Source organism: Gigantopelta aegis, chromosome 15 (assembly GCF_016097555.1).
Source record: "Gigantopelta aegis isolate Gae_Host chromosome 15, Gae_host_genome, whole genome shotgun sequence".
Classification (NCBI taxonomy): domain Eukaryota; kingdom Metazoa; phylum Mollusca; class Gastropoda; order Neomphalida; family Peltospiridae; genus Gigantopelta; species Gigantopelta aegis.
Window position 1 is genome coordinate 12,798,460 of NC_054713.1, and position 15,436 is coordinate 12,813,895.

At 39.3% G+C, this 15,436-nt stretch overlaps 1 protein-coding gene across 3 annotated transcripts in view; it reads left to right on the forward strand.

Moving 5' to 3' along the window:
* Nucleotides 1-14,822, forward strand: part of LOC121390663 (caspase-2-like) — an 83,272-nt gene extending 68,450 nt beyond the window's left edge. For 2 of the 3 annotated variants that reach the window (XM_041522530.1, XM_041522531.1), the window contains one exon: nucleotides 7,788-8,618. In XM_041522530.1, the coding sequence (XP_041378464.1) occupies nucleotides 7,788-8,219 (432 nt within the window). In that variant the 3' untranslated portion in view covers nucleotides 8,220-8,618. Of the gene's footprint in view, nucleotides 1-7,787; nucleotides 8,619-14,120 lie in introns of those variants that run through there. The other variant, XM_041522532.1, reaches the window with a different exon arrangement.
* The last annotated feature ends 614 nt before the right edge of the window (nucleotides 14,823-15,436 follow it).

Consider the following 15,436-nt stretch of genomic DNA (forward strand, 5'->3'; position numbering starts at 1 on the left):
GCAGTACTTCTGAATCTTTGGAAATAATTGCAGGTGTTCCACAGGGCTTTGTTCTCGGTCCTCTATTATTTTTAATCTATATTAATGATATTGAGTCCAATATAGGTCTATTTGCTGATGACACGTCACTCTATATTGAACTTGAAAATCCTCATCTTTGTGAAACAGTGTTAAATCATGACTTAACTAAAATTAGTAGGTGGGAAGACCAATGGTTAGTGAAATTTAGCCCTAAAAAAACTAAATCAATGTTATTTACTCGTAAAAATAAACCCGTTAATCTTAATCTAACTTTTAACAATCAACAAGTAACTAAAGTTAAAACTCATAAACACTTAGGGACGAGTTTTCATGAAACGGGCCAATGGAAAAATCATATAAATAGTATTCTTGAAAAATCAAGTAGAATGATAAATTGTTTACGTTCCTTTAAATATCGATTATCAAGATCCGCCTTGGAAAAAATATACAGATCTTTCATTCTTCCAGTTTTTGATTATGCTGATGTTGTATGGGATAATTGCACATTGGAACTGTCCCAGCAACTCGAATCTGCTCAATTGGATGCTCTTAGGACAATATGCGGTGCAGTTAGAGGTACATCTCGTCAAAAATTGTATGACGAAACTGGATTTATCCCACTAATAGACAGACGAAAACGCCATAAGCTATGCAAGATGTACAAACTTGTCAATGATGGTACACCCACCTACTTGTCACTTTTTCTATCAAGTTCTAATAGAACATATGGTCTAAGGAATAAAGACAGTAGCAAGTCGTACAAAATTGCACTGTGAGTCATTTTTTCCTTCTGGAATAAGGTTGTGGAATGCATTAAACATTGAAGTCCGGAAAGCTAAATCATTGGTATCTTTTAAATATCAATTAAAGGAATCGGACAAAGCTGTTCCTAGATATTTTTATCTGGGTTTTAGACCTGAGCAGATACTCCACTGTAAACTTCGACTACACATCAGTGATCTTAATAGTCATAAATTCTTTCATCATATCTCAGATGATCCGTCTTGTTCTTGTGGCCATCCAATAGAAGATACAAATCATTTCATTCTCCACTGTCCCCTATACAATGAACAAAGAAACAATTTCATGTCAAACTATTTACATCTAAATTATAACAAGATCCTATTGGGAAATTCAGAATTTAGTCAAAAAGAAAATGAAAAAATTATTTAAACTACTTTAAAATACATAACTGCTACTAAACGTTTCTGCTAAAGTTTACACTCATTTTTTGGCCAGAAATTCCCCAATCCAAAGAAAATGTTCTGGTTTTCTATTTACTATACCTACATTGTACACCTTTCACTCTATCCCCTCTTCTTTTCTTCCTCCTTTAAATCTACTATAGTCTGTGGTATCTAAACATGTATCCGCATGTAAATTGTAGGGAGAGGTCTTAATATAGGCTAAGCCTGTTGACCAATCCCAGTATGTTGTTTTTGGCAAATAAATATTGTTAAACCATAATAAAAAGAAAAACTCTTCAAAAGCCAACGCTTTGTTAGTGTTGAACAGTGCTTACTGTATGCTACTCAACACCAACAACGACACCATATACGTTTCACCACCACACCGGACGGCAGCTCGCGGGCTTTTTCTTCACATACCATCATTTTCATATCATTCATTCCATTTAAGTATGGCCCACCCGTGTTGTATGGATAACCTGGGGGGGGGGGGGGGGGGGGGGGGAACGCCGTGGTAGGGTGCTTATTTGGGTGCGATAGGGCGTTGGCGGTTTGGACCGATAGGGATGCCTGTTAGGAGGCCTCCCCCCCCCCGGAACGCCCCCCCCCCGTGGAAATCCGGACTGACCGAAATGGGCCTCCCGCCTGTTGAAGCGCCGGATTGGCCAGTGGCGCGATGTTCCCCCCTTTGCGAATCCTTTATCCTCCAGGGCTAATTTTAAATTAAAAAAAATATATATATAAATATTATAATTAATTAAATAATTATACAACATATTTCTTTTGAACTGCCCGATCGAAAATTTATTTATTTTGGAACCTACTAATTATATAATAAAAGAATAGAATGATATAGGTTTTTCTTATATGGTGCTACTATATTTAATATATAATATAAATATAAGGTAATGGTAGACCCCAAATTGTTTTAGTCTTTTGATTTTTTTTTAAGTGGTCATACCACACTATTAAAAATTATCCCCTGCATTTCTCTCCCACACTTCCCAACCCCCTCCCCCCCCTCCCGCCCCGGAGTCGGTCACTGGCGAAGTCAGAGGCTGAATCCGGGGTGGGCGTGCCTGAACCCTAGTGGATAGGGGCACGTAAAATGAGTTGCCCGTTGCCCGTGCTTACTGTGACCCGCCCCGGAGTTGGTCACTGGCGAAGTCAGAGGCTGAATCCGGGGCGGGCGTGCCTGAACCCTTGTGGATAGGGGCACGTTAATAGAGTTTCCCATTCCCAGTGCTTACTGTTACACGCCGTGTGTGGCATGTTGTGTGTGGCATGTTGTGTTGCACCCGTTTGCTAATTACAACAAGGTGATTGGTGAGGATTCGTGTTTAGTTTTGTTCATTGAACGATAGATGGATAATACAATAAATAAATGTTTAAAAAAAAATTGTTATTTTATTTGTAAGTAAAGTTCCTATATTATTGCGTGGATAAAGTACTGCGATGATTAGTTGTTTATAGTTTTCGCAATACTTTGTTGTTCGCAAAACATTATGTTCTACAGTATATATATATACATGTATATATATATGTATGTATGTATATATTACACACCAGTGTAAGATTTTGCTCATGACATAACAATCACTCAATATCTAACTAGTGTAATATTGGCATGACGTAGATCACTTGCCGACACAATTCGTAGAAAAATAACGTACTATTGGTCTCAACATCTGCTTACTTTTACATTGCGTCTTGTTTGCAGTTGGTTTGTAATCAATAAAATACTAAACTAGCTTGCCTGTCATACCATTTTTATGAAACTCGTGAACAGTGTTGGTATCTGATGAGCAAAAGTGAATTAGATACCAAAACTGTTAATTCATTTCATAAAAATGGTATGACAGGCAGCTCGTTTAGTATTTTATATATATATATATATACAGTGAAACTTCTTTAAACCGGACCCTCAGTAAACCGGAATTCCCTCAACACCGAACTTTTTTCACGGTCCCGTGTTTTACGTAGCTTTAACCACTGAAATAAACCCCTGAAAACCGGAAACCCCTCTACTCTGAATACCAAACGAATTTCCGTGTCCCGTTTTGTTTATTCAATACAAATTTTACCTCTGAAGACCGAACAATTAAAAACTCTGAAGGAGCGTCGCCTGTCTCGACCATACCAATTAGTTGTCAAAGTCGCGGTGTTACTAACTATACCAGATGGTATGCGCATGCTCGGTGTAGCGTGTCCGGGACGTGTTTGAGCATTTGTCGAACAATGCTCTAATTAGTCTCTGTTACCTAGATTTCGGTTAAGCCTCTTCCGAACAAATTTATCGCTGGTTATATCTGATTATTTTACACGAGGACCCGACAAAGGTACCATAAATTTAATTCATTGCATTCTCATTGTCTCTGTTCCACTGTTTATTTAGACAAATAAGTCGGCTTCTGTTTCCGATATGTTTCGTAGGTACGTCAATAGCATTTCATTTTCATATTGATTGTCAACATGTCCGAACGTCCAGCAAAACGGCGTCGTGTAGAGTTGTCACTGGACAATAAAGTTAAAATTACTAACAAATACGAAAGTTTACCCAAACCAACATTACAGTCACTAAGTGATTCATTTGGCATTGGGAAATCGACTGTATCTTACATAATCAAGACGTACATGTTTGTACCTTGGTAATATTAATAGTAAAAATAAAAAAATGGTTATCAAGGCTGTTTCTTAAAACCTCAGTAAACCGAACACCCCTCTAAACCGAACATTTTATTCGGTCCCAAGGGTGTTCCGTTTAGAGAAGAATATTACCAGAGTGTTTTTTGATATCGTCAATATCATATGTTGGGAATAAAAATTGTATTATGTGAGCCTCTGACGAGCATAATACATTATTTTTATTCCTAATATATGATATTGACGATACCAAAACACACGAGGGTAATAATCTCTTCATCATATAATCTCAAGCTTAATACAACGCGTTTTTGTAAACTGTGCACGTAACTTTAATTCCAATCTGCCATTACTAGATATTCAAATGACGTAAGAATATGTGGTGCGGTGTCTTTTTGAATGGAAATGACGTCAAACTCGAATGACGTCATTTTGGATGTCCTTACATAAAAATAAACTAGTGCATAACATTTTTTGTTTTCTGACCTCTGTACAGTTTTCAGTGTAAAATTGCTATTGATTTTTTTTTATTTGATGACTATGAATGCATACGTCAGTTATGGAATGTCACGCAAGTATGTTTGCTTAAATGTCAATAAACCTAGTGCCGTGACCTCGATTAATTTACATCTAATTTGCAAAGTTATCAAATTCTTAAAATATGTGATCTGAAAAATATCACATAGTTTGATTGCACTGAAAATGTAAGATATTATATTATATTATATTATATTATATTATATTATATTATATATATTATATTATATTACAGTCGATCTTGCTTGAGTCGATATATTGTTTGTGTCGATGTGACTGGCTGGTCCCGGGCAAAACGTGTATTAAATATCATGTTTTTTACTCTGTTGAGTCGTTGGGGGGGGGGGGGGGGGGGGGGGGGGGACTGGATCAGATAATGCTCCAATACAATAAAAATAGAACTAAATTAATTAATCATTTTGCTAAAAATAAAATTATATTTTAACCAACTAATTTACTTAATCCCGACAAACAGTATAAAGCAATAATAGATAGATTGGTTAGCTACGACCCACCGGCGAGTAGCTCCACTTAGAACTCGCTTTGCGATATGCGCTCGTCCGGGGTACGGGCTTAACTAGTTTACTATTAATTATGGTTAAAACTATCATAATAATAAATTAAAATTTAAAGATTTATAAATATAGGGTTAATAAAATAGTGTAGTTTGCTAAGCCTACCTTGGCGGTCTGCCCCTTATTTTTTTTTTTTTTTTTTTGCACACACGATCGATATTTCCATGGCCTACCTTGTGTCGCTAGCAGTGACGTCAGAGCTCAGACCAAGGTGACAGCTCTGTAAATGCTACCTACAGCTATCGATCGGCTGCGTCTCTCGTTATGTGTTAATTATTTTAATTAATTATTTTAACTAAAAAAAATTATTAATCTAATCTTTGATTATCTTTGATTATCTTTGTTTATAGGTGGTTGTTTATGCCCCCGGGGCTGGCAGTCCGTGCGATTCTGCCGGCTATGTCAAAATTTGTTTGGTAGCTGGTTGGTTGCGCGTGGCTGCATTTTTCCGGGGCCAGGTTAATCGCTTTTTAATAATTAAAGATATTATTTAACATTTATTCTTTTTAATCAATTTATATGTCTCTACCAGCTCTACCAAACGTTTATGGTGGCTGGATGGGGACATTTCTTTTAGCTGTGTATATATGTTTATCTGGCAGTAATCCCCTCCCCCTTCCGAAAATTGCATGTTGTAAATATGTGTGTCTTTTAATTTTGGCTTTGGCTTTGGCTTTTATTTTAATTTATTTATTTATTTATGTTTTTTATTTTTATATATTTTATTTTATTTTTTGTTGTTTTTATTATTATTATTATTATTATTATTTTTTTTTTTTTTGTAAATAAATTTGATAGGTTTATGTTTATGTATATTTTATCCATATTTTAATCATTATTTTATATTTTTAATAAAAAAAACAAATTATGTAATTTAACAGGGCAGGTGTCTGGTCTGTGCCTTTGGTAGTGGCTTGGTTAATATTACCTCGTCTACTGCCCTAGGTATTATAGATTAATGTGTTCGCCGCGTCCTCTAAATAACCTAATCGTGTTGTTTTGGAGGACAACTGAGGAGTCGCCTGTTTTTCCATGGATCGGCCGGGTTCACCTCTCTCCTTCTAGCAGGCTTGGTACTTAAAATGAAATATTAAATTAATCATCCCTGGATGTTTTGCGCCACTCTCCTAGTGGCACCACCGATTAAACTCTTATAACCCTTTGGTGTCACTCTTCAAGTGACGCCGGTTTGGGAAGTTATAATAACTTCCTAAACAACTAGTAGGCTGCCAGGATTGGACTGAACTGCTAATGGACACGGTGGGGGGTGGGGGTGATGGGATGCCGGGAGTTAGGGCATTCTTTGAGGCTATATGCGTAGGCGGTTCGGCCTTAGGTTTTGTGTAGGGCCGGCCTCCCCTCCCTCCCGACCCTCACCTGGTCAAACCAATGTTTAAAATATGATTGGCAGCCCCTTTCCTCTTAACCTCCCATGGGCTTAATGAATATTGGTTAATAATTATTATTAATTTTAGACCAGCCCATCTAAATTTGCGCCAAAAATATATTATATTAATAATTTATATAGGTTCTCCCCTTTTTATACTTTTGGCGTTAATATTCAAAATTTCACCTATTTTTTAGGTATCCCTGTCCCGAGTCAGACCCTCGATCCTATCGGAGGACGGACTCGGGATAGGCGTGTTCGAAACCCTAGTGGTATATGGACACGTTAAACCAGTTACTAAGTAAGTAAGTAAGATAATGCTCCAAAGAAACGTAAGTTGACGGTAAAATCCATTGAAACAAAATTAGAAGCTATCCAAGCTGTTGAGAGAGGTGATAAATCAAAAAGCGTTATTGCAAAAGAATTTGGCATTCCTCAAAATACTTTGTGTACATGGTTAAACAATTCTGATAAAATTAAAGGGGCTATTGCAATTTCATCCTTTTCTCCATCTAGAAAAAGAATGTGAACAGCTAAGTTTGAAGATGTAGACGAAGCTGTATTATTAAAATGGTTCAAATTAGCTAGGGACAGCAATGTTGCAATTTCTGGGGCTCACATAATGGCTAAAGCAGAAGAATTAGCAAAGAAATTGGGTAGAAATGATTTTACTTGTTCGACTGGGTGGTTGGATAGGTTTAAAGAAAGACACGACGTAACTTTTAAAAAAGTCTGTGGTGAGGCGAACTCCGTTAACAATCGATCAGATGCTATGAATAACTGGAAACAGGCTTTGCAAACAGTACTCATGTCTTACAACGAGGACGACATCTACAATGCCGCCCACCCTCAGGCATTTTCTTTAAACTAATGCCAGACAAAACCTCAGAGTTTAGGGGTGTGAAATGTCACGGTGGCAAATGCAGTAAAGATTGCATTAGCGCTCTAGTAACTGCTAACATGTCTGGCACGGATAAGCTCCCACTTTTGATTATTGGCAAATAACAAAAGCCACGTTGTTTTAAAAATGTCAAATCACTACCCACTGAGTACCTGGCCAACAAGAAAGCATGGATGACGTCTGATATTTTTAAAGAATGGCTTTTTAAAATTGACAAAATTTCGTAGACAAGGACGAAAAATTGCAATGATTTTTGATAACTGCCCCGCCCACCCTCATGTTACTGGTCTTACCAATGTAGAACTGATATTTCTCCCCCACCCCCAAACACCACGAATCATACTCAACCAATGGATCAGGGTATTATTCAAAATCTAAAAGTGCACTATCGAAAACATATTATTGTCAGACACCTTGCCGCCATAGAAAAACCCCCAACTGAAGTTAAACTTTCGGTTTTGGATGCGCTCCGATTTTTAAAACTTGCGTGGATAACGTATCAGTAGGGACAATTAACCACTGTTTCTGCCATGCAGGCTTCATTAATACAACTGAGTCGGCCGATCTGGAGTATGAAAGTGACCCCGACTGACGATGTTCCCTTGTCACACCTAGTAACCAACGGTGTGACTTTAATGGAATATGCACGTGCCAATGATAGCCTGGTCACCTGTGCTCCCATGTCCGACGACAGCATTGTTGAAGAGGTGTTGGCTGCCCGGACCCCTGTTGTAGCAGAACCAGAGCCAGAGAGTGATACGGAAAATGACGATACTGCCGATCTTCCCCCGCCGTCACTGACGTCAGCAACAGATACACTGGAGTTATTAACTCGATTTGTGGACAGCAGAGATTCCAATGGAAATCCTGTCCATGCTATTGGGGACTTAACAAACTTTCTAAGCTCAGTAGCTTTCATGCCTTGTTGTAATGCGCGACAGACATTATTAACAGACTTTGTGAATTAAGTGTTGTGATAGTTGTGATTGTTATTTGTTCTTCCAGTTTGTATAATTGCATTTTGTTCTTAATCCTTTGTTATAATATGTTAAAATTTATTTAGTAATTTTTTGTTTAATTGTCTCCATATCCACAGTCATTTTAATTCCACAATTTATAAAAACTTTTAACAGGTTCAGTAAGCTTGCGCACATCAGTATTATTGATTGGTTTATTGATTAATTACTTTGTTATTATTAATTTCAGAACATTTTTTCTTTGTGTTACATTATGTTATTGTGAAATTAAATGAAATTCGTGATTTGATTTAAACAAAATAAATTATATTTCATTTTTAAATTTGACATCTTTTGTTTGTAATTTTTTATTTACATACTTGACTGAACGTTTGAGTCGATATTTATGTGTGGTCCCCACGATATCGACACAACGGTGCTCGACTGTATATATATATGTCACAGCCATATTTTATTGTAAATATGTTATTTTGTATAAATGTTAATGGGGTGTAAATAATTATGTATATTATGTATTTACTCGCAGTGTTTATATGGTCCCTTTCCATATGCACAGTCAAATACTGTAGCACTTGTAATGGTTTAGTCTTCACGGGCAAAGCTTGCTGCGGACTGTTCCATTTTGGTTATCACCATGGTTCGGGTTATTGCCGGGGTAGAACCTATAGTGTGGCATACTGTGCACGAGCTACGATCTGCGATGGGTGTGTGTGGACACGACGTGGTAACTTGGTGTTGTGGAAGAGTTTGCCATGAACAACTGGGGTGAGTACAGTTTTGGTTTAGTGTTGTATTATATACTTGGAGTTGCATTATGTTGTAAGTATTTTTTTCTTTTCAACATCACCTGTCCTCATAACTAGTGCATATTCCCTATGATTAGTAGACTGGTCCGAACATCCCAACAGCCAATGGGATGGCTTAAATTCTTCCACTGTATACCCCTTCCTGTTCCGGTCACGTGACTGTAACTTCCTTCTTTTTCCTTCGCCTCTAGCGGTTCGGACGTTCTTTACTTGCTCTGTTGTAATCTGAGCCATCTGTTTTATTGCTTTGGTTTATGTTTCGATTTATTGTGGTGACACATTCTTTAATGTTGTTACTTTACTATTATACCATTATTTTGGTTGTAATCAGTTTATTTTAAGTGTTTTTTACAATTTATTTTTGTCGTGTGCTGGTTAGCTTGTCGGTCGCCATTTTAAAATGGCGTCTTGTTGTTTACCGGATTTGTGAATTTTTATGTGTTTGCTTTCTCATTATAGATAAATTTCTGGTGGGAGGAGACCCGCACGACATCTGTCCTGGGTGTCGGTCACCCTGTGATGTCGAGTCTCGTTGTCTACTCTTGTCTTCCTCTCGGACCAGCTGAATTTGACAACTACTTGGTTCAGTGGGCAAAGAAATCGGATTCTGTTTAGGCGTCTTCCCCTCCAGCTAATCCGACTTTGGAGTCTGTGGCTAAACTGCTGAAGTCACTCTTACCAAGTATGGTTCAAGAAACTAGCTTCGCTACAAGCCACTACTAGACCTACGGCTACCGTGACGGTACTGGTTACTCCAGTGTCTACTATGGTGTGCGCTACTGTGACCACGGCTACCGCACTGACGGATGCTACGGTGTCTCGACTGCCTAGGGATTCCACTGCGGATTATCGCCGATCTACTTCATCTGTTGTTGGGCATCGCAGCCGTGAACGGAGCCGTTCTCCACGATCTACGGATTATTCCAGTCGCCGTCATCGGAATGATGTTTCACGGTGACCCTTCGGTTCCTGTTACGGCCGTTCACGGTCACCACGACCTTCAAATACTGTGGATCGGCATGATTGTGCTAGACTTTTTTTGAGACTTCCCTGAGGATGAACCACACGATTCCATTGTGGATGATACAGATACCGCGGATAATATGACTATGAAGGACTGTTTATCCATTGTTTACGGAAGTGACCGGTTCCCATGATTGTTACTGACGCAGTCCCAGATGGTGTGGTGATTAAATCTTCACGGGCTCCATGGATTATTGTCGCCGATTTTTGGCTGAAATGGCTTCCAGAGTTTCTGAGGGTTCCAGACGGTACCGTCTACTGTTCAGTTCGGTTCAGCTGCGGCTTCCACTATTGACGATCACCTTGCCGATGCGGACATTATGAGAGCATATGCGTCTTCGACTGCTTCCATTATAAATATGGATTTGCGGACTACATGACGATGAGGGGTTGTCTGGCTGCGGTTTACGACATGCTTCGTCACGTCTACTTCCGCCGACGCATTCCAAGATGGGCCCGACATCGATGATTGCTTCGGATGTTAATTGACAGCCGGTACTTTGCAGGTCGGTGCTACCGACGATGTTGCAGAAGACGTTTGCTTCCATGGTTGCCAAGGTTCCTGCGATTTTAAGGCGGGTCCATTGATGGTTCCAGCGACACCTGTTACCGGCCCTATCTAGACTTTACCTGTCTTGGTGTTTACGGAAGCGGTCCATCCTGCGGTTTTACTTTGCTGTATACGTCGCCTGCGGCTACTGTGGAAGGAACTTCAGTGGTTTCACCGGGTTAGCGTTCTTCATACTCTTTTCGTGACCAGTCTGAGTCGTCCTCGTCTCACCGGAGCCATGCACGCAGTCGGTCTTTATGGCCTATCACGGGTTTCACGGACCGTCATTACCGATCTTAGTCTGATGTTAGTTTCCAGGTTTCTGGGGGATTCCAACGTGCCTTTTCATGGTCTTCGTCTCCAGCGACTGCCTTGCCGTCTGTTGGTCTGCTTATGCGCGCCTTAAGACGAATTTCCACATGATGATCCAGTCTCATCTGTGGTTGATGATACAGTGTTCTCAGTTCATATGACTGTGCGTGTTTGCCTTGCTGTTATGAGATGTTAGTCGCATGGAATCTTCGACGATATGTCTCGCTCCGAGGTTGCTACAGACATTCCGCCTGATGACAAACTGTTTTCCAGTTTCTTGTCGATTGTCAGTTTGCCGCTGTTGTTGTTGGGCCACACAGTCAGTTGTGCTACGGCATCGATTCGATGTTACATGCATTCCGGGTTGGTGTTGACGACAGAATGCGTTGGTCCGGTGGTTGCTCGATGACTTTACCGAGATATTCGGCAGGTCGATCACTACATCCGGTGGTGTTACCAGTCAGTCGCTACTTCCGCTGGCTCTGGAAGTTATCCAGTCGCCATCACATGTTATAGGGTTTTTTTTTATCCCCTCACTGCGTTCACTGTTGTTTCACAAGAGTTGTATCTCAGGTTCGTACTACAGGGAGTGCACTACGAGTGAATGGTTCTGCCGTTTGGCATTTTGGTAGCTTTTTGCTGTGCACAAGAATAACAGCTCCGATGGCGCGGGTTTTCCATCAGCAGGGTATATCATTTTACCCATGCCTGGACGACTGTCTTTTGAAGTGTCAGAGCAACACGAAGTTAGTGAACCAAATCTGTTATGTACTTCAGTTCTTGCAAACACTAGGATGGATTGTCAACAAAGAAAAGTCTACTACTACCAACACAGAATCTCCAGTTCATTGGGATTCAGATACGTACCAATCTGGGACTCCTTCAGGTTCCTACAGACCGATGGACCAAGATTCAATCTGTGGTATCCAAAGTTCTAGTCGAACCTGTGACATTCCATACGTGGCAAAGCCTACTGGGCCTGTTGACTTTGGGCCAAGACTTGACTTTATTGGGTCGCCTTCAGTTACGGCGTTTACAAGTCATCCTGAATCCGTACATGACATTGAACAACCCCAGTCTGTTGATCATTCTACCCGACAATCTTCGACTCAGTCTGCATTGGTTCTGATTCATTGGTTACGTCCACCGTCGGTGTCTAACCCACATGAATTGCGTGCCTTAGCTGCTACTATGTCGCTGCATTGTAACACTCCGGTTTCCAGCATTGTATCCGGGTGTTATTGGGCCACCGATTCCATCTTTGCAAACTACTATCTGAGAGATGTATCGACCGAAGATGTAGAGGGATTCCATCATCTGGGTCCGGTGGTTGCAGCTTAAACTCTGGTTAACTCTGTCGTCGTCGTCGTTGATGTCGGATTCAGGACTGTACCCCAAATGTCCATTGAATCGACAGATGAGGACTTCACTTGACAAATTGTTTTTGCACACCTTTCTGAAGTCTTGCACTGGTTGGTGTCGGAACTTTTTGTCTGGATAACACTAGTTAGTCAATGCACTGCACACTAACGATCTGTTTTCCTATTAATTGAACTAACTTCTCCACCGATTTACTAGTAAGAAAAAATCGGGGTTTTGTTGGTTTAATGTTCTGATGGATGCTTCCACCATATTTGTTTCCGTTGGTATACAATTACTGGTTGGATGGTTACCTAACACCTGCATCCGCGGTGGCGACGCTTACCCACAATTCAGAACCTACTTTTTGGAGAACGAAATTGTGACCCTTATTCGTAATTCACGACTTCGTTCATCCACACCCCTGACGGATGCCACCCTTCCCACTGTCAATACTAACAGTATGGGTATAAGTTGTTTATGCATCTCTTGGAGGATGGGCTAACTTGGTTGGCTTTGTTTCTTCTACTGTCAGTTTCCTATCGGTCCATGGGGAGAAGACTTGTGCATCTTCGGAGTACGGAACCCGCCACCATCTGTCGAATGCTGCACTAGTTATGTGGACAGGTGATGTTGAAAAGAAATGGAGAAAACTTGAGGGATGATTCCCACCCGACCTCCTCGCTTCCAGTTCTCCGTGCGATTCGCTCAGGGAAAAGAAGGAAGTTACAGTCAAGTGACCGGAACAGGAAGGGGTACACAGTGGAAGAATTTAAGCCATCTCATTGGCTGTTGGGATGTTCGAACCAGTCTACTAATCGTAGGGAATATGTACTAATTATGAGGACAGGTGATGTATCTATAAAAGAGAAAACACCAAGTTTTCTCCAGTTTTACTAATTAAGGAAACTAGTGTAATTTCTTATGGTAGTGTATTTGTGTACATTAAAGTGACAAGTGAGTTTAGTGGTTATTGACCTATATCGAATATTTAACGCAGTGTGATAGTTCATTGTATATATTTGTATACTAGTAATAGTTCAACTTATTGGTAATCTGGAATTGTTATGAAATGCGATGTGTTGTAAATATGCAACAAATGGATATAGTCATTGTTACTGGAAATGTATTTATATGTGGAAACCAGTATGTACGTCATTATGGATGATCGTATCAAATCCAAATCTTGAATTGTTAACTTGTTTTATTTATCAGGTCGTATTTTGGTTCTAAGCTTGTAATATGTTTCTGAGGGTTGCCAGCAGTATTTGTGTCGCCGTTTGAGTCAATAAGATGGATGGTCGTATTGATGGTGGAATGCCAAAGTGGTGTTAACCTTGGTGATGGTAGCATGGACTGATCGACCATGTTTGGAGACCGCGACCCTGTTGATGACTACGACCTTGACTTGTGGATTTCAAGTATCCGGAGTTTGAAAATACTCTGTGGTCTGGTGTGAACCGAGGAGTTCAAGTATATGAAGTTTGAAAAGACGGTGGTCTGGAGTCTAGTGTGATAAACTGAACTATTCAGCATTTACCAGTGTTTGAATATGACTATATCTAAACTAATGTCTAAACTACAATTTCTGAACTTTTATAACTAAATTTGTATAAAATCTAAGCTTAGAGAAGTTTGTAGTTTTGGTGAAATATATATACTGAACTGGTTTGTTTATTTGTTGTTATTTTTGTTGGGAGATTGTGAAATTGGGGCCCTCAGTCACGTAGCCGTGACAATATATATAGTGCAATAGTGTAACCATTAAAATTCAGATCAATTTTATACAAAATACTAAACATTCCTTTCCTTTCCTATTCCTCACTACTGTTTGTTTTTCAGGTCAACCGTCTAGTTAGTCGGGGACAGACACACGGTAGGATGCAGGTGTCGACATACGAGTCACGGCTGTTGAAAGATTTCTACTTCTTCCCAGGCCTGTGATTACCGTCATCGGAGACATCAGCCACTTAACATACAGCCTACTAGCTGAAACCATTTGACCTCTTGCCAACATCATACTCGAAGAAAATATTTAAATGTGTAATGTACCTTTTTTGGAAAGTATGTAATTAGGCAGGACTTTAGATTTTCCAAAGCTGAGGCTATGAAAGGGTGTGCCCAAAATAAGTGTCCCCAATATAAGCAAGCCAAAATGAAGTACAAACATGCTAACCTCAAAACATTTCCTCTCAAAATCAATGGATTAATTATTAAACTGTAATTATAGATTAAACTAACTTGAAATGCATTTCTGAATGTGTACAACTCTTTACCGACTTTTATTAACATTACTGTACTAAAAAGACCTTGGTGTGCTCAGAACAGACAAAAAAACACCTGTTGTGCCCAAGTTAGTGTAATCTAAAGCCCTGGTAGGGGAAAAGTGTTGTAAAGTGTGTCACGATTTCACTGAATAACCATTGAGCAACATTCTGCTTGAACTATATTTTACTTGTCATGCAGATATAGAGGATAATAAATTAGTTACCAGTTATTATCAAATTATGTCCCGAGTAAAATAATTTTCACTTGTCACGAGCTTTAGCGAGTGACAAATGAAAATGATTTTATGAGGGACATAAATTTGATAATAACTGGTACCGAGTTTGTTATTCTATTTATTACCCCAACTATTTGTTGTTTTTTAAAGCCTTTATTTTCGATATAGCCTACATCGGCTACACGTCCATGTATATGGAAACGACGTAAACTACTTTACTGTTCTGGGTATTGCTTTAACTTTGTATTTTATTCACAGTTCACAGATAATTTTCAAAACCCAAAGTTCTATATATTCTGTAAAAAAAGAAAAAAAAGAAGAAAAAAAAGACGTAAACGCAAATGCCCTAAACTACGTGAAATCATTATGTGTGCTTTGCCAAATCGTGATGACATCATATTTAGTGCCTACAAGGTGATAGGTTTGTTGGCGTCAAATCGTCCAATAGTAGTGTACGTTAAACCAATGCTGGGTCGGATCCAGCTTTTCTGACGCTTCGGCGAATTTGAAAAAAACAAGAATATTTCATTCAAGGAACCAATCATATTTCTGATGTTAATTTGTTTGCACGAAGATGCTATGCTCAAATTCAGTATGTGACTTTTGCAGTGCGAGAATAATGCGAAAGGTGCGAATTCTTTTATTCTTCCATTTA